This window comes from Toxorhynchites rutilus, chromosome 3 (genome assembly GCF_029784135.1).
Source record: "Toxorhynchites rutilus septentrionalis strain SRP chromosome 3, ASM2978413v1, whole genome shotgun sequence".
Lineage (NCBI taxonomy): Eukaryota > Metazoa > Arthropoda > Insecta > Diptera > Culicidae > Toxorhynchites > Toxorhynchites rutilus.
The window spans coordinates 307,186,482-307,208,609 of NC_073746.1; the positions used below are offsets into that span (position 1 = coordinate 307,186,482).

The following is a 22,128-nucleotide window of genomic DNA, read 5'->3' on the forward strand; positions in this document are numbered from 1 at the left end:
AATTGGTTTGATTTTTTCTGAAAAATCTGATATTTTCTGCTAATTTCCCGGGTTGAAGTATTCTTTCTACGCTGAAAAGGTTGGAAAATCATCATTTTACATTGTTTCATTCATAAAATATAACGAATGATTCGGTTGTGTTGTAATTGTAATGTGTTGTAATTAACATTTTTTCACAAGGCAAACGATGGGTATATTTGTTGCGCTTCAAATATTTCAGATTCTTCTCGTATCGTAATATAAACTAATGCAAATAATCACGACCGAATCTTGCTTTTAAGTGCGTAGAATAAACAAACATCATCACTTTTGTAGTTCTGAGCTCTAATGTAGGTGTCGCATAATCTGATGCAGCTTTGCGTAAATTCGTCGATGTCTTTTCGTTCATCGACGAATTTACGCAAAGCTTACGCAACGTGAAAAAGAAGACCGAAACAGTAAATAAAGCAGTCACATCGATTTAACCTTCACGTTAGCACGTATAGCCCACAAATTATCGCACTCAATTCTACAGCAAAAATCTAACAACATCACCCATTAGAATATTGCTACATCAAACCGATTGGTATTCTAGAAGAACTCCAGACGACACCGAAATTGGAAACTGAGTTTCGGTCGTCTGAATTTTAATACCCAGATTTTGCAAATGATGTATTCTCGCCTAGCTCCTTGAGCCAATCGCGCCAGATTTCTGTACCGAGATATAGCAGCCAAGATAAGAAGGAGAGCTCCACTGTGAACGATGGGGAGGATGAGATATTTAATTTATATTTCATTTAAATTTAATGATTCGACACAGGAAGCAGCAGGTCGATCCTATGGCGTTCCATTAAACATGTTCGAAAGTTAGTCCCACAAATGGGGCCCATTCGTAGCGCTGCACTTGTTAGGGAAGCGAGGACAGCACAATTATCCGCGAAGCTTTTACAGTGGGCGTTGGAAGTTCATTACCTCTGAGCTCGGACAGATAATTCAATGCACTGAAAAAAAGAGTAACCTCATTGCCCCAACCGTTATGAACTCAACGAGATTATCGCACTATTCGTCGGTTGCAATTATCATCCCAGTGGACTTTTGCACCTCCACCCCCTTAACTGCATCTCGAGCGCTGGATACCAATCAACAAGTTGCATTTTTTGATTTTATTTTCCCGTGCGGTCGTTGAATATATATGGCGCGCGACCCGTACATCTTTCGACGCTGTGAACCTTTCACATACTTAGTCAATGTTGCAGACGGGAAATGCATTTTGCGTACGTCGTAAGCGGCTGCAATAAGCCACCATGCCGGGAATGTACAGCGGCAGCTGTCGCTGCAGTCATGTCAGCCCCAACACTAGATATAGAGGACCATACTAATAAGATTAGTGTATGTGTTCACCAAACGACGCGTTCAAAGCATTCGAATTTAGAACTCTAGCCTAATGCATTATGCGTATGGAATATGTATTAGGTTTGAGGCAACACTAGTAGCAGCGCTGAGTTTATTTCAGGAAGCACTTTTGTCGGTGGAAAACATAAATCGCAATGGAATACCCGACCATGTGTTGAAGTTTTGAAACTGACCCCCCTTCAGATAATCGCTCATAAAACCTCCAGCAGAGTGTCAGGTTCTCAAGCGTCATTCCGGCGCGTTAATCGTGGGGCGTATTGTGCCACACCCTTACATCTCGCAACTACCGCAAAGCCAACCAGACGAGAGACAGGTTTAAATTGATTAATTAACACCAAAAGAATGAGCATACCGCGGCCCGAAGTGCGGCCTGGACTAGATGTTTCAACAATTCCATATTTGGGACACTCGTTTTCTGCGCGAACGTCATTATTGATCCAGAACTAAAGCGGAGGCAGCTTTGTACCAAGATATAATTGTTGACGATCAGGGTGTGATGTCACGATCGACAGTAGTAAATACAACTTTTAATTACGACAGTTGGCTGCACGTTATTGAGTCGAGGTTATATCATTGACTGTGTATCCAAGGTATAATGAGCAATCAGCGTTCACTTTTTTTTATAATGATTCCCAATTTGTATTTCCGGGAGATACTTGCGGGCAGAGTTTTAAATACGAAATGGGTGCTATCCCACTCCACCTCTTGTTCTAAAACTGGATGGCTCAATTAAAACGCAACAGTTATGATATCTAAAAATACTTATTTCTTACAGCTGGGGCCCAGGCTCACACGGAGAACAATGATCATCATCTGTCGCCAACATATTCGTCGATATGGTGAAAAGGCCATCGAAACTTCCGAGATGATTTAACACAAAAATGCTGTTGTCTAACTTCCTCCAAACTAGGAGTATGTAAATATCACAATAGAAAGAATACAATTTGCGTCTGCAATACTTTTTCATTGAATTCTCAAATAGTAAATTCTTATAGGCCATTTGGCGCTCCATTTTTCGAACCATTCGAAATCAGACCAGATCAGAATCAGAATCAAAACGAGATCACAATGGTGTCGAATCGTAGTTTTTGGGTACAAACATGGGAAAAGGGAATCGGTTTTTCGTCCCGAGCACCACCAAGACTTAACAAAGACGCTTATAGCTAGGTCAACCCGCTCAGAAGAGCTGTTCCCGGATTTTTGTGGCTTTTCCTGTTTTGCCTATTGCACATCCCACCACACCCTGGACAGTTCCTCCAAACAGTGCAAGCCAGAAAAAGGATCTGGAGTTTCTTAAAGCTTACCAAATGCTCAATTGTCTTAAACAAACAAATCGTATAGAGTGGCTCCGAATCATCTCACAAAATCTAGAGTGGGTTGAACCTTTTCCATTTTAACTTATTTTCAATAGCAGAAAATATAATTTTCTGATCGTAAATTTCGGAAAGATATCTGTTTGATATAAAATGTGCCGATAAAACAAAATACATTTTTTTCGATAATTTTATTTTAGCATGCAGCTCGCAGAGCAGAGTGTATCCTTTTTATTAACGTAACCTTGGTAAACATCATAACTTTTTTTTGCTTGTGCTTTGTTGGCATTTCCAAGTGTGTTTTGACTTAGGACTGGGTCTTTCATGAAGGGTGCCAAATCAAAAAAACAAGAGCGGATTCTGACGATTTGCATTCCAATCGAATCGAAAATTCTATAACATTTTTTTTGATATGCTATACATTGCAATCCTTTGGCGTGTGGAGTGTTTAAATTGATGAAAACTAAAAGTATTCCCATTTTCCCATGCGTTTGTTCTGTCCAAAGACAATGACAAGTGTCTTTTCCAAGGCAGGCGGGGAAGGAATTTGAAGTAGAGTTTTCTTCACAAGGGCCATTCTGAGACGAAGAGACAAATGAATTTTAAAGCTTAAAGTCTCTATAACTCAACACGAAAAAGAAGAAGAAGAAGAATAGAAACAACGAAGGGGATAACGAAAGGAGAAAATTCGCGACGTAAACTCCTCCCTTGCACAGTAACTGCGCTGTCGCTAGCGTATAAATATTGCATCTCCTCTGAGGAAAATTTCAAGAATGTCGTTTGATGTTGCATCGAGCGAGAATGGATAGCCTTTCTCATTCTACTCATTTTAGGTCATCTTCGTTTCTCCTCGAGCTGTGAACGCGAGCGAATATTTCACTTGCAATCAGCACATCGAGCCGAGCCATGGCAAAACAGACATAATCATAATGTTTTTCACCACATTATGTAGGGAAAATCAGGCTGAGCCATCATCGCCGACTAACCATTGTTGGTCATTAGTTGATTCTTCTGCTGAAATGCTCTGTGTGATTTAGTTTCGAGTTCCAGTCACAAAACTGTATCCACCGAGGATGACTTCTATGCAATACAACTGCAACTGCGCGTCACCAAACAATCGTTTCCTCGAGGCCAATAGTACTAACAAAAGTGTTTATTTTGATTATATTAAGTCGCTTCAAGCCATCAGTATTTGGCTTTGTGTGTGTTGCTTGTTTTAGTTGCGCGAAACCTTTAATTTGTTCATATCCAGCACCTATGAATAGCGCATCTTCGCTTCTTTTAGTTGATATTTGTATTTGTGCGCATCGATAACAAATACATTTGTATGTGCGTTCTCTGTGGAACGCTTGTTTGGTGCTGGTTGAATGGCGATGCACGGAAGATGCCTAAAAGTCCGATACAACTGGGGCAGCATAGATATAGTGAAGATATAGTGAAGTGGATAAGGAATGTGAATAACGGTGGGTGCTGATGGAACAAATTTTTAATCGCACTGAGTGACCCAGGGTGTGTGTGTCAAATGCGAAAAAGACCCCGGGAGCGCCATGAATACTCAGTTTAATGCGTGCATTGAAATACAGACACAAATAGGACCAGTTCGTGTATTGTTCTCGCAAAGGCAAGAAAGAATCACTTCTACAAAGCCAATGGTTAATGCCTCACCCTTTTTAGTCTTACCGAAACTTTCTAATAGAGTTATTTATAAAAACATTTATTAATAATATCTGAAATGATAATGTACGAAATTAAAGCGAACACTGTAGTCCGGTTTCGAAGGACTTTCTTCACTGCAATATGCAGCCCCAGAAACGCACCGAAATGTACAATTGTACGCGCGTCACTTAAGCAGAAACGGATCTTTGTCACCGGATGAAACGCGTGAGCTTAACAGCCGACTGAGACGACGAAACGAATAGAAAAATACTTTGTGAGATCACACCGAATGAATTAAACACTTATATATCGTATGATGATTTATTGGCGAAAGAGAGAGTGCGTGTGGATTACATGCGTAATTTATAGTTTCTTGTGCCTATTGTTTTTCGGCACAGCATTTTTGGGGAATTGTTCTCGGACAGTGGTCAGTGACCACTGATGACGAATTTGTCATACCGTCGCGTGAGTGTTATATGAGTGTGTGACAATTATTTTTAATTTTATTTTATTTAGATTCTGATCATTCCGGCCACCTTGAATCATGCCAGGTAATTCAACTACGATCATATTCCAGGCTAGTTCCAAATCCAAGATTGCGATGCGATGGACAATTGGTGTGGTAGTCTTGCCAGGAATGATGTTTGGAGAAGTTGTCACACGTCAACCGAGAATAGAGAGAAAAAAGACCAGGTAGATCGAACGATAAAATTAGAGAATTTGGAACCGCAATTACCTGTGCTATGCGCAGGTGCGCTTCGAGCAAGTTCTCCCATTTGGGTTGCTCTACCTGGATCGTAGTTATTCGATGCTCGATGACTGGGAGAGTACCGGAAGGAGAGCAATCTTGGATACAGCGCGAACGACTACCTTGGCTGATGCAGTCCTCAGGGTGACCACCCGGACTACACCATCCTTTCCGGGATGAAGCTTGGTGATTTTTTCAAGAGGCCATTTAGCTGAGGGAACATTGTCCTCCTTGATGATGACTATCCGTCCTTCTTCGATGGAAACAGGTGGATTACATCCTTTGGTAGCACGTGACTGCAGCTGCTGAGGGTACTCTGGATACCACCGCGACCAGATGACTTGGAACCTCTTCTGGGTTAATTCCCAGTTATCCAAACGGTTGTCTGCAGTCCTCATTAGGTCTACCTCTGGAACGGATTGCATATTTTCACCTATCAGAAAGTGTCCTGGTGTAAGGACCTCCAGATCGGACGGATCCTGCGGCATCGGGGTGAGAGGACGAGAGTTAAGACACATCTCAACTTGTGCCAATAGTGTCAGCATGTCCTCGTACGATATGTTGACATTTCCTATAGTCTTCAGCATATGTAGTTTCGCCGATTTTATCGCGGCCTCCCAGAGACCGCCGAAATGCGGTGCGCGGGGCGGAATAAATTTCCAACGAATTTCGTTGTCGGCACACCAGTCGAATATGAGTCTTCGTTCATCCTCGTCGACCTTCAGCATGCGATAGATGCGATGTAGTGCATTCGATGCGCCCTTAAATGCCGTGGCGTTGTCAGAATTCAATTCTGATATTTTTCCTCTACGAGCAACTAAGCGGCGAAGTGCAGCTAGAAACGCTGGGGTGGACAGGTCACTCACCAACTCTATGTGAACTGCCTTGGTGGAGAAGCAGACAAAAATGGCCACATAGGCCTTGGTGGGACCGCGCTTTTTCACAGGTGGCTTTATAAAAAATGGACCGCAGTAGTCCACTCCGCAAACAAAGAATGGTCTGGTTGGCGAGACTCTCGATGCTGGCAAATCGGCTGTGCTTTGTTGGACTAGTGTGGGCTTGCTTTTGAAGCAAGTGTGGCAATGGTGAAAGACGGATTTAACCAAGTTTCTTCCGCCCAGAATCCAATACTTCTGGCGGAGAGTAGCGAGCATGAGTTGTGGACCTGCATGCAGTAGCTTCAAATGATAATGACTAGCCAACAAAGCAGAGAGCGGATGCTTAGCAGAGAGGACGAGTGGATGTTTGGTTTCGGTCGTCAGTGGAGCGTCGCTTAACCGGCCACCGACACGAAGGATTTTGTCTCGTTCGATGAATGGGTTCAACCATTTGAGTGGCGAATTTTTCGCGACTCGTTCCCCACTTGTAAGGTTGGAAATTTCCTCAGCAAACATTTCGGCTTGCGCTAAACGACATAAGAAGTTTTCTGCTCTTCGAAGATCCGACGAATTAAGCGGATCAGGCATTACACTAGTGCTGATGACGATGTTCGATGGTTTTAAATTTTCTGAATTCTCACGTTGAGCTAAATAACGGCTATGTAGGTTTTCTATGTAGCGTTGACAGAAAGCTGTGACACGACGTAACTTGGTGAAACTCGAGAACCGACTGAATAATTCATTGCCAAAGGTAGACTGAACTGACGTCATTGCAATTAATGGAGATTTTCGGCTTTCCGACAATGCACCAGCGGTTTCTTCCTTGGAAAATGAGGTGATGGGCCAGCAGTCAGAAGGAAGTGCTAACCATGGTGGTCCTCTCCACCATCTAGTGCGGGTGATAATATCTGCAGGCTGTAGTCCTCTGGAGATATCATCAGCGGGATTGTCAATACCCGCAACATGTTTCCAACAGTCAACATTGGTGTTGAGTTGGATTTGTGAAACACGATTCGACACAAATGTTTTCCAGCGGCTTGGCGAAGCGTGTAACCATTGAAGGACCGTGGTAGAATCCGTCCAAAAGTGAACAGTCGAAGGAGTTTGAAGGGCGTTATTAACCTTCTTGAAGAGCAGCATAGATAGATGTGCTCCGCATAGCTCTAGTCTAGCAATGGAATGTCGGGTTGACAATGGGGCGACCTTTGACTTGGAAGTCAATAATTGGACCGAGATTGTATCGGATGTTTCAGTCCTGACGTAACAACAGGTACCATATGCGTTTTCCGACGCATCAGAGAAGAAATGAAGCTGAATGCTGACAGAGTCAGGCATCGATACAAATCACGGGATACGAGCTTCACTAAGGAGATTGAGTGTAGAATGGAACTGTTTCCATTCTTCTTGCAGTTTCAATGGGAGGGGAGTGTCCCAGTCCCAGCTTTGGCCGTTGTGCTTCAGAGCCCACAAACGCTGCATGAACAGTTTGGCCTTAGAAATCGTAGGACCGACTAGTCCGAGCGGATCGAAGATCCGTGCGATGTATGACATCACCTTTCGTTTTGTCAGGACGGCAGAGGGAAGCGGCAAATGAACATTGAACCGGAGTGTGTCGGACTTTGGTTCCCAGACAAGACCAAGAGTGGAGACAGCTTGCTCGTCCTGGAGGCTACGGTACGGAAGAATGGCCAAATCCTCTGGCGGCACATCCTCAAGAACTTCAGTTGCATTAGATGCCCACTTTTTTAGAGGAAACCCAGCGGTGCTGAGCATTGCGGATAATTCCCGACGAAGTTTGATTACTGATTCTACGTCTGCTGCACCAGTGAGCAGATCATCGACATAAAAATCTTCCCGAAGTGATCTCACTGCGTGGAAATCTGATCCACCATAATCATTTGCAAGTTGCTGGAGTGTTTTTGTCACAAGGTAAGGAGCAGACGATGTACCGTAGGTAACCGTCTTCAATTGATATGTAGAAATGGGATCGTCTGGACTCGATCGCCACAGAATGCGTTGAAATGACTGATCATCGGGGTGAACCAGCCGGTACATTTTTTCAATGTCGGCAACAATTACAACAGGATGTATCCGGAACTTTATGACGATGGAAAGTAAGTCACGTTGGACGACAGGACCAACCAGTAATGTGTCGTTTAGCGAATAACCAGAAGCTGACTTGCACGAAGCATCAAACACAACCCTGGTTTTCGTTGTGGTGCTTGTCTCTTTGAATACTGAGTGATGTGGTAGGTAAAAATGAGGTATTGTATCATTCACAGGTCCTTTAATCTGCTCCATGTGTCCAAGTTGCACATATTCATCCATGAAGCGATGCTACACTTTCCTCGTGACTGGATCTCGCTGCAATCGTCGCTCTAAACTAAAGAGTCTGCGTTCGGCGACAGATCTCGAATCTCCCAGTATAACTTCCGGTTTTTCTGTTCTGGGTAGACGAACGATGTATCGCCCTGATGGATCACGAATAGTTGTTGTTTTATATAATTCTTCACAATAATTTTCTTCGTCGGAGAACGAAGAACAAGTTGGAACAGTTTCTATCTCCCAAAACTTCTGAAGTACTGTTTCCAGACAATCATTTGCGGTGGAAAGGAAACAAACGTGTGGCGTTTGTGAAATGGAATTGGTCGTAGAACCAGACACCGCTCATCCGAATGGCGTTTCAGCAAGCCATTCCCAAGTGAAATTCTTTGTCCTGTATGCAGTTCCCAGAATGATTCACTCCCTATGACGAGGTCAATTTTCCCAGGGACATTGAACTGAGGATCAGCCAATACAACATTAGGGATGTTCCATTCCGACGTATTGATAGGAACGGTCGGCAGCTCTGCCGATGGATGCTTCAAAACTAGAAATTCCATCTTCGTGGAGAATGGTTGAAATGGTGATTCGATAGTGGCGGTAATCGCGCTCCTAATCTTCTGTGTTGATAAACCGATTCCTGCGACGGAAACGTCTACCTTGGTGCGACGATTGAAGAGGCTCTTAGCCAGCTGTTGCGACATAAAATTCGACATTGATGCTGAATCGAGTAGTGCCCGTGCCTTATGTGTGTTTCCGTGATCATCAACAACATTGAGGACAACCGTTTCCAGCAAAACCGTAGGGCATGCGGATTGGACCGTCATGCTAACCTGAGATATAGCCGAAGAACTACTGGAGGGATCCACGCGACCTGACGTGGATGGAAGCGATTGTTGAACGGGACAAGACGATGATACGGAAGAGTTTTGCGACACTTTGGCTGAATCGTGCAGCAACGTATGATGCCTGTCATGACAAGTACGACAGGAGAATTTAGAATTGCACTTCTTCACATGATGACCGGAGCTTAAACAATTCCAACACATTCGTTTCTGAGAAACTAATTCGCGACGTTGACGGACATTTTTCGCAAGAAATACAGGACAATTTCGAAGGTTATGGCTGTCTGAGCAGGATAGTATGCACTGAACTTGAGAACTATTCACTGCGTTTGCGGAAAATTTCACTCTTGGAATTTGGTGTGTAGTTGTCGTCTTTGATAGTGAGAATTGATGGTGATCTGAACCGACAGTATTCAAAATACGAACTCTTTGGTAAAGGAATTCAACAAATTCATCGTATTTGACATCATCTTTATTGCTTGTTTTTTCCTCCCAAGCCAAGTAGATTGATCTAATTTATATGAAAGTAGGTTAATAAGCGGTGTGTCCCAATGGTGTACAGGCTCGTCTAATTTTGCGAGAGCTCGTACATGACGCTGAAAGTCGTCGATCAGCCCGTGAATGCGTTTGCCTACTTCTTGTTTCACTACTGGCAAGTCGTAAAGAGCTCGAAAAAGTTGTCTTTTTAGAAAACGACGGTTATCGTACCTCTTAAGCAGGGCCTCCAGCGTAATTATCTGCTTCAATATCGATGGATTCAAACGGCTTCTTTGCTTCTCCTTCAAGTGGCTGCAACAAGTATTGCAATTTGGCGACGGTGGGAATGTCCCCATTCGAGTGGACCATGGACGTGAATGTGTCCCTAAACGACAACCAACGTGAAAAATCACCATTGAATTTGGGGAGGTCGATTTTCGGAAGACGAAGGTGAAAATTGGTAGGGTACGATGATGAATTCGCAGTAATCGATGTATTTAACAAAGTTTGATTTGCATCGTTCGAACGTCTGGACAGGAGGAAACCCTTCGCTTCACAAAACCGTTGTTCAAAATCGACACGTTCTTCCAAATGCTCTTCCAGCATCTCCGATTTGTCTAGTCTCTCAATGGCATCCTGAACATCGAGAAAACTAGCGTTGACACGATCCAAAGACTCTAATCGTACCGAGATTTGATGAGTATCACGCTCTGCGTCGAAATTCTCAATAAATTTTTCGATTGCGTTACGTGTTGCAAAAAATCCTTGCTGTTGAACCAAACGCTCAGCCAGCATTTTCTCCTCTTTCGGTGGCATTGTGATCCAATCAATGAAATTCTATTCGACAAAAACTAGCTGATCTCAGGCGAAACCGAACCAACGAGAACAATACACAAATCGACTCGATTGCTCCTTCCCGTCGCGGTGTATTGATCTATCGCGATCGCGAAATCGAACGGAAGTGAGCAGTTTATTTAATCGAATCGTGAATCTCCTTCCCGTCGCGAACGTACCCACTTCTACGCGGTATCGCAAATCGAGGGCGCGAAACGGTTTTCCACTCGATTCGCGTACCGTCAATCACCAATTGCCACAATGACTCTAATATTCAGTCACCCAACTTTGAATTGTATGTATAAAACTTGATTGAAGCTACTGCAAATCACATGCGAATAATATGGAACGTACTCACCGGGAAACTCTACCGGGAAATGTGATTTTTAATAATGGTGCTCTTTCCACCACTTCAATAGGCAGGATTTTTCCGATGTGAATTCAGCGTCCAAAATGGCGTGGCGTCCATGAATAGTCGTGCTTGCAAAATGGCCGACTCGTCCTTAAGAAATTATTTACCACAATGAACAGAGCAGCATTCGTCTTGATGCTCTCCCAAGCGCAATACGCGATTTTTCGATTGCACTCACTGCCAACTTGGCTTTATCAATTATCGATAGTTGAATTCACACACGAACGAACTTATAGCTTCGACCACAATTTCGACTGCTTGCGAAAGCAGAATTCCCGACGCGTATTCACGACGCAATGGCGCAGTGTTTGTCCGCCTTGGTATAACTTCCAAGCACTAACGTGTTTCAATAACGAACCGATATGATTTTTTCTCGAGCGACACACGCGATGCACTTTCTGGCCGGAACACCTTCGATCCGGTTCGAAGGACCAAATGTACGAAATTAAAGCGAACACTGTAGTCCGGTTTCGAAGGACTTCTTCACTGCAATATGCAGCACCAGAAACGCACCGAAATGTACAATTGTACGCGCGTCACTTAAGCAGAAACGGATCTTTGTCACCGGATGAAACGCGTGAGCTTAACAGCCGACTGAGACGACGAAACGAATAGAAAAATACTTTGTGAGATCACACCGAATGAATTAAACACTTATATATCGTATGATGATTTATTGGCGAAAGAGAGAGTGCGTGTGGATTACATGCGTAATTTATAGTTTCTTGTGCCTATTGTTTTTCGGCCAAGCATTTTTGGGGAATTGTTCTCGGACAGTGGTCAGTGACCACTGATGGCGAATTTGTCATACCGTCGCGAGAGTGTTATGTGAGTGTGTGACAATTATTTTTAATTTTATTTTATTTAGATTCTGATCAGATAAACAAAATCAAATCACAATCATATAATATGAATGCGTAGTCCTACGCCCTAAGCTGTCGTGTTTTGGATACAACCCCCTAAAAAATTTTATGATATTTTGTTGCGTAGAGTGATTTGAAGTAATGGAAAATGTCAAAGCAAAAATATTTGCATACAATAATAGATCTCCTGTTCGGAACCGTATATTCGCAAAGCTATCGACACTACGGGCGCAAAAGACCCCCATTTACAGTCAGAATTGCTGGATTGGATATTAAGCTTAGAGAAGAATGCTATCAGTAGACCAAGGAGAACGTTGAGTATCAAAAGAAATTCATAACAAGCTCAAAATCATTTTCAGCCGTAGCAAAGCCAAACTGAATGTAATACGAATGTTTATCGTATCGATACATATAGTAAATTATACGATAATGCCTTTTTTCGAGGTAAGAGTATCACTTTTGTTCCCTTGTTCAATTGTACCGGACAACGGAGACATAGATATTAAGCTTCCATTTGTGTATTATTAATAGCACAAATAGTCCGATGTTCTTGCAACAAGCTCAGAGCGTGTGTGAGCGGTTGGATCACCGTCACTTAATGATTGTTGTATGGGCGAAGCTATAACAACACACAGATGGTCAATTGAAGACCCTGATTTCCGAACTCACGACCGCTCGCTTAGTAAATGCACGCACAATCAATGTGGCTACAAATATCTTTCAATCTTGAAAATTCACAAATACAGACAGTAAAGAACAAGCTGTAAGATCACGATAATTAGGAGGATACACTTAATTAAGTAGCAATGGTTAGTTTGGTTATGTTGAAAAGTCCAAGAAATGATGAAAATTCGTTAAGTGGTTAACACGCAGCCCCAATTATTCATTTCGAAAGTTAGATTTGTTAGAGTAAGATTTAGTGCATTTTTTTATATTCTTCAATGTATCAAATATGTACTACTGTGTTGTAAACAATTTTATGGGCCCTCTAACACGGTCCATCATCCTTCAAACCAGCTGTTTTCTCGCTTGTTTGGTAATCGAATTTAATTTTTTTGGGCTCTGTAATAAACTGTGAATTTTGTCATTATTTATATTGTAATATTTTTCGAAAAGATAATAGGGTTTTTATGCCTTTTTGAGAAAGAACATTGACATTGTTCTACTCACAGAGGCTTTTCTCTATTCATAAACACGGCTCATTGTTACTTAATGTTGCTGAGCCATTTGAAAATAAATTTAGTACAAAAAAAAATTTGAACTGTGTTCAGGGATGGTAGTTTGAGAGGGGGTACACTTACTTCACTACAAATCGAAATTATCATGATCGGCGACAAATTCACTAATTTGAAAACTCACCAAACGTTAGGCTTGGTGGAGAAGAGCGTTGGACTTTTATATATTCGAGGTAATTCCACATGTTCCTGCATCAAAAAAAGTATTTGGCTAAGGACGAGACTTCACAAAGAGCACCGAACTTACTTCGTATGAGAACATCTTTAAACGCTAGAGAGGTCGTTTTAACTACTGAGAAGAAGATCAAAATTATCTGATTGCAACCTTTTTAGTCCCGAGGTTCAGGTCAGACCATTTAGGTGTTCTCGAAACGTAAACAGACTGACAAAAAATCATCTTACGAAAATATCTTGAAACGAATCTTCTGAGAATAACAGCTCATTGCGATGGAGCTGAATAAAACTTTGATGATATGAGTTGATAATAATTAAATTTCAAATATCCGATATAGTGAGTCATAGTGAAATCACCAGATATCCGTTTCATCTCCATTTTTTCATCAAATATGATCCTCTATCACCTGAAACATTCCGGATCAGCTTCCTAACAACCTGTATATAACAAATTGTTTAAACAGATACAAAAGTGATCGATATTTCATTCAATTTATGAGAAAGTTTTCTCAACAATTTAAACATTTTTTTAAATTTTCATAGAAAGTTCTTCGATTTTACAAAAACTTGTTCCAATCTGGTTTCAGGTTTCAGAGCTGATTTTTTTGGAGAAAAAATAACAAATTTTTAAAAAATTGGAAGAATTAGGACAGCAGCTGATTAATTTGGCGTTAAATTGCTCTCTAGTAAACTGTTCGAATTTCATAAGTAACGTTTTGATTAAACAGCATCAATTGAATTTGAAAGAAACTAAAGAGCAGTACCAACTTTTCTGGTATGGTTATTAAAAAAATAATGAGTCGTGAGTTTTCTAATCTAATTTTTACCCGCGAGTACTTTGGAAGCCTTCTAGGCACTCAATGCAAAATGATCGAACATCAGTTGAAAAATAAATAAATATATAAATTTAAATTATTTTAAATACGCTATTTGTACCCTCCGCAAATTCCCTGAACTATTGCGGAACAGGTTTCGTATTGCGCTGTCGTCGAGTGTATAAATGAACCGACATTTCCTGTGACCGATCGTATTCCGGAGTGGGCGAAGAACTACACTTGACAAAAAAATAGAGAAGAAAAATGCGACTTCGAAAATTTTGAGTGATCTTTGAAACGCTGTAACTCTGTTATAAAATAATGTATTCGTCAAAGTAACAACTAGACCTTTTTTAGTGGAGGCGATCTGGCGTAGTGGTAACATCCATGCCTCTCACGCTGAAGGTCACGAGTTCAATTCTCACTCCCGACATTCTTCCAAAAATGGAAGTAAAAAGTGACGAACCAGCCAAATGAGTTGAAAATCACTATACAGGTAAACTTCGATATAACGTACATTTCACTTTCAAAATTGTACGTTGTATCGGATTGTACGTTATATCGAAGCTTAATAAAGTACTCACAAAAGTAGTCTATATTACATTATTGTGTTGCTGTTTTAGTAAAGTTAATAAATAACTTCAATCAGAAGACGAAGCCAGTCTTTCTCATGATGTTTCCCTTCGTACTGTTGATTAACGCTTGATTCATTTAGAATCCGGAATCACAAAACCAGCTGTATTTCGGAATTCATTGAAGGTACAAAACTTGTTTTAGCATCACAATAAAAATAATTCATTGTTCTATCAGAAAAAAAATATTGAAAAAAAATTTCCTTTACACTTTGGAAATGTGTACGTTATAACGAGGGTACGTTATATCAAAGTTTCCCTGTAATACAGATAAAAAAAAAACTAGACCTTTTGGAATATTCCTAGACTTCATGGAATATTCCTAATTCAAAATTAAAAATTCTATAGAGAATACCTCTGTAGTAATAGGTTCTACTGCCTTTTTTTTGTCTTTTGTCTAAAAATATATGCGTACGATATGGAGTTATTCGTTATATTCGTTCGCGTTTATTCAACTTGAACATATTTTCGGCGCCAACGAGATATAATTGATTTTGCTCTGAGCAATATTGGGAGAGGAGATAAAATGAAGTAGAGTAGAGAAATGTGAGGGATAGCAGCGTTAAAGATACAGATATGATCTGACTACTCTTTCCTGGGTATTTAGCTTGCTGTTCGTTCATCTAGTGTTGCACTTGCTGATACAGTCAACCCTCCTATAACGCGGCACTCTCGAACGCGGTTTCCATATTACGCGGCGATGAAATTGCGACAGCCCTCCTATAACGCGGTACTCTTATAGCGCGGATTCCGTTTAACAACATCCCATCAGTTCTTTTCGTGCAACCAATGCATGATTTTAACCGGATATGTTTATATAAACATTCAAGATGATCTCTTAGCCGTTTACGACATCGGTTTCAGGCAAGCTCCGGCTTAGAGGATATGATTCCGAAATCAAGATGTGCTGCAAAATTAGCTGTCACTGCCAAACCTATCAAACTACTTGATGAGCTTAAGGCAGATCTACGGAAAAAGGTGCGCCCGTTTGGTTATTAAGCAGAGTTAGAGGAGCGGTAGAAAACAGTACGGCAGAAAGCGGAAGGGGTGGTTTAATGACCAGGGTTAAAAATGTTTACAGAAATAATGCGCAGATTAAGCCACTTCTTTAACTTCAGCATCATCAACGTCCGTAGTCCCCATCTAGGTAGGGATCCACTTTTATCAGAGAAAAACACCCGAATGCAGTTTTGAAATTCTAACATTCAAATGAACATTTTTAGTTTAGTTTTGACATAGGACTACGTCTTTGATCTCTGTATAGGGGGTCACTTTGCGAAAAATGTAATGTTTGTCTAAGAGTTTTCAAATGCATATTACTCTAAATCGTTCTTACAATGTCTGTTATATACCATTAGACAGCAAATTTATCCAGCAATTTTCTCGCCTGAGACATCAACAGTGGAAATAATAACACAAGCGTACAATTTAACAAATAAAAAAAGTTCGTTAATTGGACCGAAAAATCAGTACACTTATCGGATTTTACTCGCTAACTGGACTGCAAAACAGCAAAAGCAATACTTCGAATTGAAGATAACATCTGTTATTGATACATAACTGCTTTGTATCCCAGTTAACGTACGCCCTGTTATAGATAAGTCCAGTTGAAGATATTCCAGTTAGGGAATGACTTTTGTATATGCCGGGGTGACGAACATCATGAGCGAGTGTTATCCGGGGTGCGGCAACATGAGCAATTGTACAGCGAAAAATGCTAGGAGGATCGCAGCGATTATCACGCGAGGACCTATTGAGATCGTCATTACATCGCATCACAAAAATGAAACGAAATGAAATACTAACCATTTGCGGTCGGAATTAATTTCCCTCGAAAGAGATCCTCTTATCTTCCCACGCTTACAATATTTTGTTAATGTCAAGTACCGTTACCTATTATTCACAGAAACTCCGTATACATTCGTGAAAAAGTTCACTAGACATTGAAATTCGTTTAGAAAAAAATAAACTATAACATCGTTTAACGATGTATTTAGTATGATTCCTTGCTGTGGTGACTGAGAGCAGACAAACGACCGCAAAAGGTTAATAGTCTGCGAACGAGCATTATTCCACCGAAAAAGCTACTGCTCTCGATTATGAGTACAAACCGTTTCAAACCGTTTGACTGTTTCCGGCATTTTCAGGGCTACTATTTAGAGTTTCAAAAGAATTATACTAACAGATTTCTGAACAATGGAAAGAATTACATTTAAAAAAACAACTGTTCTGAACAATTACAGTCCTACGTCAAACTTCCGTTCGTGCCCCTAGGCTCAGGCCCTTCTACTTTTTTTTTTTTCATCATTTCCTTTTATGATCTCCATACTACGCGGTACGAATGATGTGATTTGTACTCATTCTGAGTTTCTTATAGCGCGGTTTCCATATAACGCGGTACGCACTCACCGCGTTATAGGAGGGTTGACTGTAACTATGGATCGAGTTCAATTGTCGTAACGGAGTATGAATCAGAAGGGGTTCGATATGTAGTGAATGAGAGGCAAAGAAGAAAAGAAAGTTTCAGCACCGAAAGGGATCATGACGTTTTGGATCACATGCTTGAGTATCATGAAGTGCTAGCCGAAACAGAGTTCTCTCGTTCTCGTCGGTGTCATATTTCGAAGCATGTAACAACAAACGAATGCCACTGGGGGAAATGACTTCAGCAATATCATATTTGAACAAACGGAAGTGAGTTATTCTGTGAAACGTTCAAATGACAAACATTGCTGCTGGTTGTGCTCATCCTGCACCTCCCTTTCTCGAGAGGTGCCGCGCCCTAACTCCTCTGTTATGGGTAGCATTGATTTGAACCACTGTGCGTAGTCTTCGGGAGCCTAGCTGCCTAGGAATTAGTTAATGAGCTCAACGGAATTCCCATTTTGATATTTCACCATTTTATTATTGTTTTTGAACGCGATCTCCGAACGGACATGTCCCCATAACTAAATGTGCGGAATATTCAACTAAAAAAAAACTATGGCGAATTTGTGGACCCTGTGGTGTAACCCAGCAAACGTGCCCTCACAAATACTTCGTTTTCTACACCGACGACAAACGCTTATTAGCAGACGAAAACTGTCAATTACACCTACTACATACCAAACCATACACCCGAGATTCCTATCGATAGCCCACGTTAAAAGTACACAGGCGTCAGTCTCGCTCATGTTTGTTCTCAGCTGGTTCCACTCTCGCCGTTTATTTATTGCCAATTTTCTCATGCGGCAATCGACAAACGTGCGACCCCTCTCGATCGCACGGTTGCAGTTCTTTTCAGAATCCAAATAACAAAACCCAGCTCAACAGAACCATACCCGAGCTGCCAGATTTATCACGCGCGCTCTCCACACACATAGCGCGAGCGATAATACATCGATTGCTTCTGTCGCTTACAGTCAGCCACCCACCCACTTGTGCATTTCGAAATTTCTAAGTAGCACTATTTTGTGTTATTTTCCGCCTGACCTTCCTCTCGTATTCTGTTGATTTGTTTTTTTTTCTTATGTCTCTTCGCCTTGCGTTTATTCTCCCATTCTTCTGGCCTCCCACGTTTACGGCACGAAGCGGTCGTAAAAATCGCTATCCAATTGCAAATCATCCGCGTGTGTTTGGATTCCGCCGTGACTTAAAGTATTATTTGTGCTGTCTTGTGTTTAGCTTGATTGTTACGCCAATATTCCACCCCTTTTCTAGCCAAACACAGCCTGTTAGCAGCAATAATTGCCACTGTGGCACAATTGGCAAGTGTTAGCGTTTCTATTTTTTATTGTAATAAAACAAACTATTTCGAAATGTTACCTGTTCAGACGTGTGCACCTTTAGCGTGCAGTAGAAAGTTCAACGCTGAAGTTCCATTTAAAACCGGCCGGAAATTGTGCTAGTCTGTGCACTCCGGCGCAAGTGTACGACCAATTTATTATTCAAAAAGCGCAGCGCAGCTCTCGAGACGCGACAATATTCACAATTTTCTCCCTCGATTCCTCGCTCTCCCTTTCACGGCACGTCACGTCCAGCTCACACACCCAGCGCACAGTTCGTAATTATACATACACAATTTTCATTGAACATTGACTCTTTTAGCGCAGGCCCTTCGAACAAAAAGAAACAGCCCTTCAGCACTATCATCCCACGATGCGGATGGAATTTGGCACTGATTCCTCCAGTGAACCCCACGCGAGCAATCTGCTCACAGAGATCTCACAAACAGCAGAAGAAAAAAAACGCGAGATCCGTTCACACCCCCGCGCGCATGGAAACTCAAAGCTGCTTAGCATTTGCGCATGAAAACAACAATAAATACGACAAAAAAGCATCGATTCGCACCCGTTGCCACAGTCTCACTAAACTCTCCAGCAGCCAGATTAGCGGACACAACAATCCGGAGACTACACTTTGTGCGACGGATTTCCGAGCTCAGAGAGAGAATATTGTATGCCTTCCGGCGCAGCGATCTCTCTCCCAAAACCACTCTCATCTTCACTCTCTGGCGAGAGAGCGACTCTCGGCGTTTGGGCGAATCGACACTTGGATTTCCATGTGAATAAAAATATAAATGTTAACTCGATCGACCCAAGTTGACATAGTTGATGCCTGCGCAACGATCACGATTCACCAATACTGGTCCGTACCATCGCATCGAAGCCATCGATGTATACAGCCGCACTATGATTTCGGGTGTCAATAATCATAAATCTTCCTAGCAACACTGGGCTCAACGATACGTTCTGTTTAAGGCCGTTTTATATTATCCAGCACGTAGCGTTAACGGCACGTACCGACACCGGCAGACAAATACATGATGTATTCATATCATCAGGCATAGCAACTTCTCTGTAGGGGCCGGCAGTGCAGACGGAGCGGAGAAATGCTACTGATGATTGAACCGATGTCGTACCGAAGAGCGACGAACACACCCATACCACGAACTTCGACGTTTGATTAGCGTAACCGGCACGGCACGTTTCATGCAAGACAAATATTATTGCGTGTGTTTCAAATGTGTATGCGTATATATAACGGAACGGCTCCGGGCATACACAGCACGCTTCAGACAAATGCATGAAGGAATTCTCGAAAAGAATATTTTGCCGGTGCCGGGCACGAACTACATGGGCGAGTAGCACCATACATACAAACCCAATGTCGAAGTTCGTGGTGTGGGTGCGTTCGTCGCTCTTCGGTACGACATCGGTTCAATCACCAGTAGCATTTCTCCGCTCCGTCTGCGCTGCCGGTCCATACAGAGAAGTTGCTATGCCTGATGATATGAATACATCATGTATTTGTCTGCCGGTGTCGGTACGTGCCGTTTACGCTACGTGCCTGATAATATAAAACGGCCTTTATTTGTCACTAGCTGACCCGGCAAATTTCGTCCCGCTCAAAATTTATTTTTCGTTATCACATTCACGTTTTTATTAACACTCCTATACTCGCGCATTGGTCTGTCAGACCGAGAAAACAAAAATTCGTTAATTTCTCAGAAAATATCAACACTACGACTTTGCGACTATCTCTAGCTTCGTTATTCGTAGTTCTTCATCGTTTAGCGTATCGCATGTGGACGTGTGCCACTTTTCTAACACTTTCGGTCTGACACACCGACGCGAGTATAGGAGTAACTTTTTTGGACAATTTTCTTTTTTCATATTCTAGAATATTGTTGAATGAAATGTATAAATTAATGTTAGTTGCGTAGAATATTTATTGAATATAATGCATAAGATCATCACCGGACTATTCTTATTTGATTTCAGTGCCTTTTGCAACTGGATTGAACGGATCCATATATTAGCTATTCGTCGTTAAAGTCATACGTTCAAAAGCAAAATATAAATGTCTGACTTTCGTACAGTTATTCGCTAAATATAATGGTCATACATTTACACACTTGTGAAAGAATTTCACTTGTGGAAGAATAGTAAACAGTAAACTATAAACTAATCGGTAGCTTATGGTAACTATTAACAGTTACATTTTCGGGGATATTTTTTTATAATGGACAATATCGACAAGAAAACAAGAAAAAGAAAAGGAAGTTCCTTTTATATCATCTTTTTATGTCCCATCTAAAAAAAGGCATTAATTTTTAGTTTACCAAGAAAACAGAGACAAAGAATGTGAGAAATATGCAAACTTTATATTCCAGAACCTTTATCATCTAGTAATTATGTAGAAGGTCGTTATACATTCTTCTCTTCGACAAAAGATTCGAAAAACATGCAACAACTGCATTAAATGTAAAAAATATGTTTGTTTCGAGCATGCAGTTATGCTATGTTCTGATTCTTACTCCAATGAAACCACAATCGATTAATACGTTTTTATGTTATTTTATTGCTCTTTAAACTTCCATGAATTATATTCAGTTGCCTACATTCAATTGTTAACAGTGAAAAATTCGAATTTCGTTATTTGTATTGGAGCATCAAAAATTACTCTATTTTGAGGAGGCTGAATTAGATGACTATTAAAACATAATAGAGACGACTAAAACATATTTTTTGGAGTTTTTTCATTCAATCATACTCTCTTCTTCAAAAAAATGTCAATAAAGCCTGAAAAATACACAATAGCAACATTACAGAGAAGTTCAATTTTCGGTCTGTGACACCATGCGCGAGTATACGTGTTATGATTTTGCACGCGAGTACAGGAGGGTTAAACATTAAATGGACTTACAACGCTTGTCAATATGTCATTGTAGAACATATGCGAATTGAATTTTTCGGATTTTCCCATTTTTCTTCAGAGTTTTCCGAAAATTTTCAGTTGTCTTGTTTGGTTGGAATATGTGTACTATTTTTATGGGACCCCCTCTCCGTTCAAGAGGAGAGAGGGGTGTCATACAATCATAGAAACATTTCTCGTACCTAAAAACCCTCACATCCCAAATTTGACACCAGCTGCTTGGTTAGTTCTCGAGTTATGCAGAAGTTTGTGTTTGTGTTGTGTTTGTGTTGTATGGCAGCCTCCCCTTAGAGAGGGGGGGGAAGGTCGAACCACAATATAAACGTTTATCGACCCCTAAAACCTCTATATGCCAAGTTTAATTCCATTTGCTTGATTAATTCTCGAGTTATGAGTTTGAGGTGATGGGTTTGAGTGGCTTCGTAAAAGCAACTGAAGATATTTGATACATGATTCATTTTGTTTTCGTGAGAATAATACAGAGATTTTTTTTTATTTAAATCGTTTATTTTTACAGGCTCAGTTACATAGGTTTAAAGGAGCCGAACTCCTTACTGTATTGTTACTAGTATATATACATTTTTCCTTAATTCTAATGTTAATAATATAGGAAACCGATTACTCGCGGTCAACTCGAGTTTAGAAGGGTGACATATTTTCTTCAGGAAAAGGAGGGGATATGAGGATATGTTGACAATGATCACACTCACACTCTCAATCACACTCATCACACTCAATTCTTAAACCTATCTTATATCTAATATGTATTTACATTTCATCTTATTCTTAAGAAGGGATCCGATCTCTCACAAAGGAAAAGGAAAAGGAAAAACTAA

General features: G+C 41.0%; 3 protein-coding genes across 7 annotated transcripts in view; all 3 read right to left on the reverse strand.

The window, feature by feature from the left end:
• LOC129780572 (uncharacterized) overlaps positions 1 to 22,128 on the reverse strand; it is a 266,066-nt gene that overhangs the window by 216,175 nt on the left and 27,763 nt on the right. Inside the window, exon 1 of one of the 5 annotated variants that reach the window (XM_055788967.1) lies at positions 18,401 to 18,922. The exons of the other annotated variants lie outside the window; for them this stretch is intronic. The gene's annotated coding sequence lies outside the window, so the exon portion shown is untranslated. Of the gene's footprint in view, positions 1 to 18,400; positions 18,923 to 22,128 lie in introns of those variants that run through there. 5 annotated transcript variants of the gene reach the window in all.
• Positions 5,163 to 6,575, reverse strand: LOC129774416 (uncharacterized). Its single transcript, XM_055778151.1, has one exon. The coding sequence runs from the start codon at positions 6,573 to 6,575 to the stop codon at positions 5,163 to 5,165; it is 1,413 nt and encodes a 470-aa protein (XP_055634126.1).
• On the reverse strand, positions 7,332 to 8,288 carry LOC129774417 (uncharacterized). The gene has a single exon (XM_055778152.1). The coding sequence runs from the start codon at positions 8,286 to 8,288 to the stop codon at positions 7,332 to 7,334; it is 957 nt and encodes a 318-aa protein (XP_055634127.1).

What these genes read in the sequence shown, in the direction of transcription:
- LOC129774416 (XM_055778151.1), bottom strand. Translation starts at nt 6,575, where the DNA reads ATGCCTGATCCGCTTAATTCGTCGGATCTTCGAAGAGCAGAAAACTTC.
- LOC129774417 (XM_055778152.1), bottom strand. Translation starts at nt 8,288, where the DNA reads ATGGAGCAGATTAAAGGACCTGTGAATGATACAATACCTCATTTTTAC.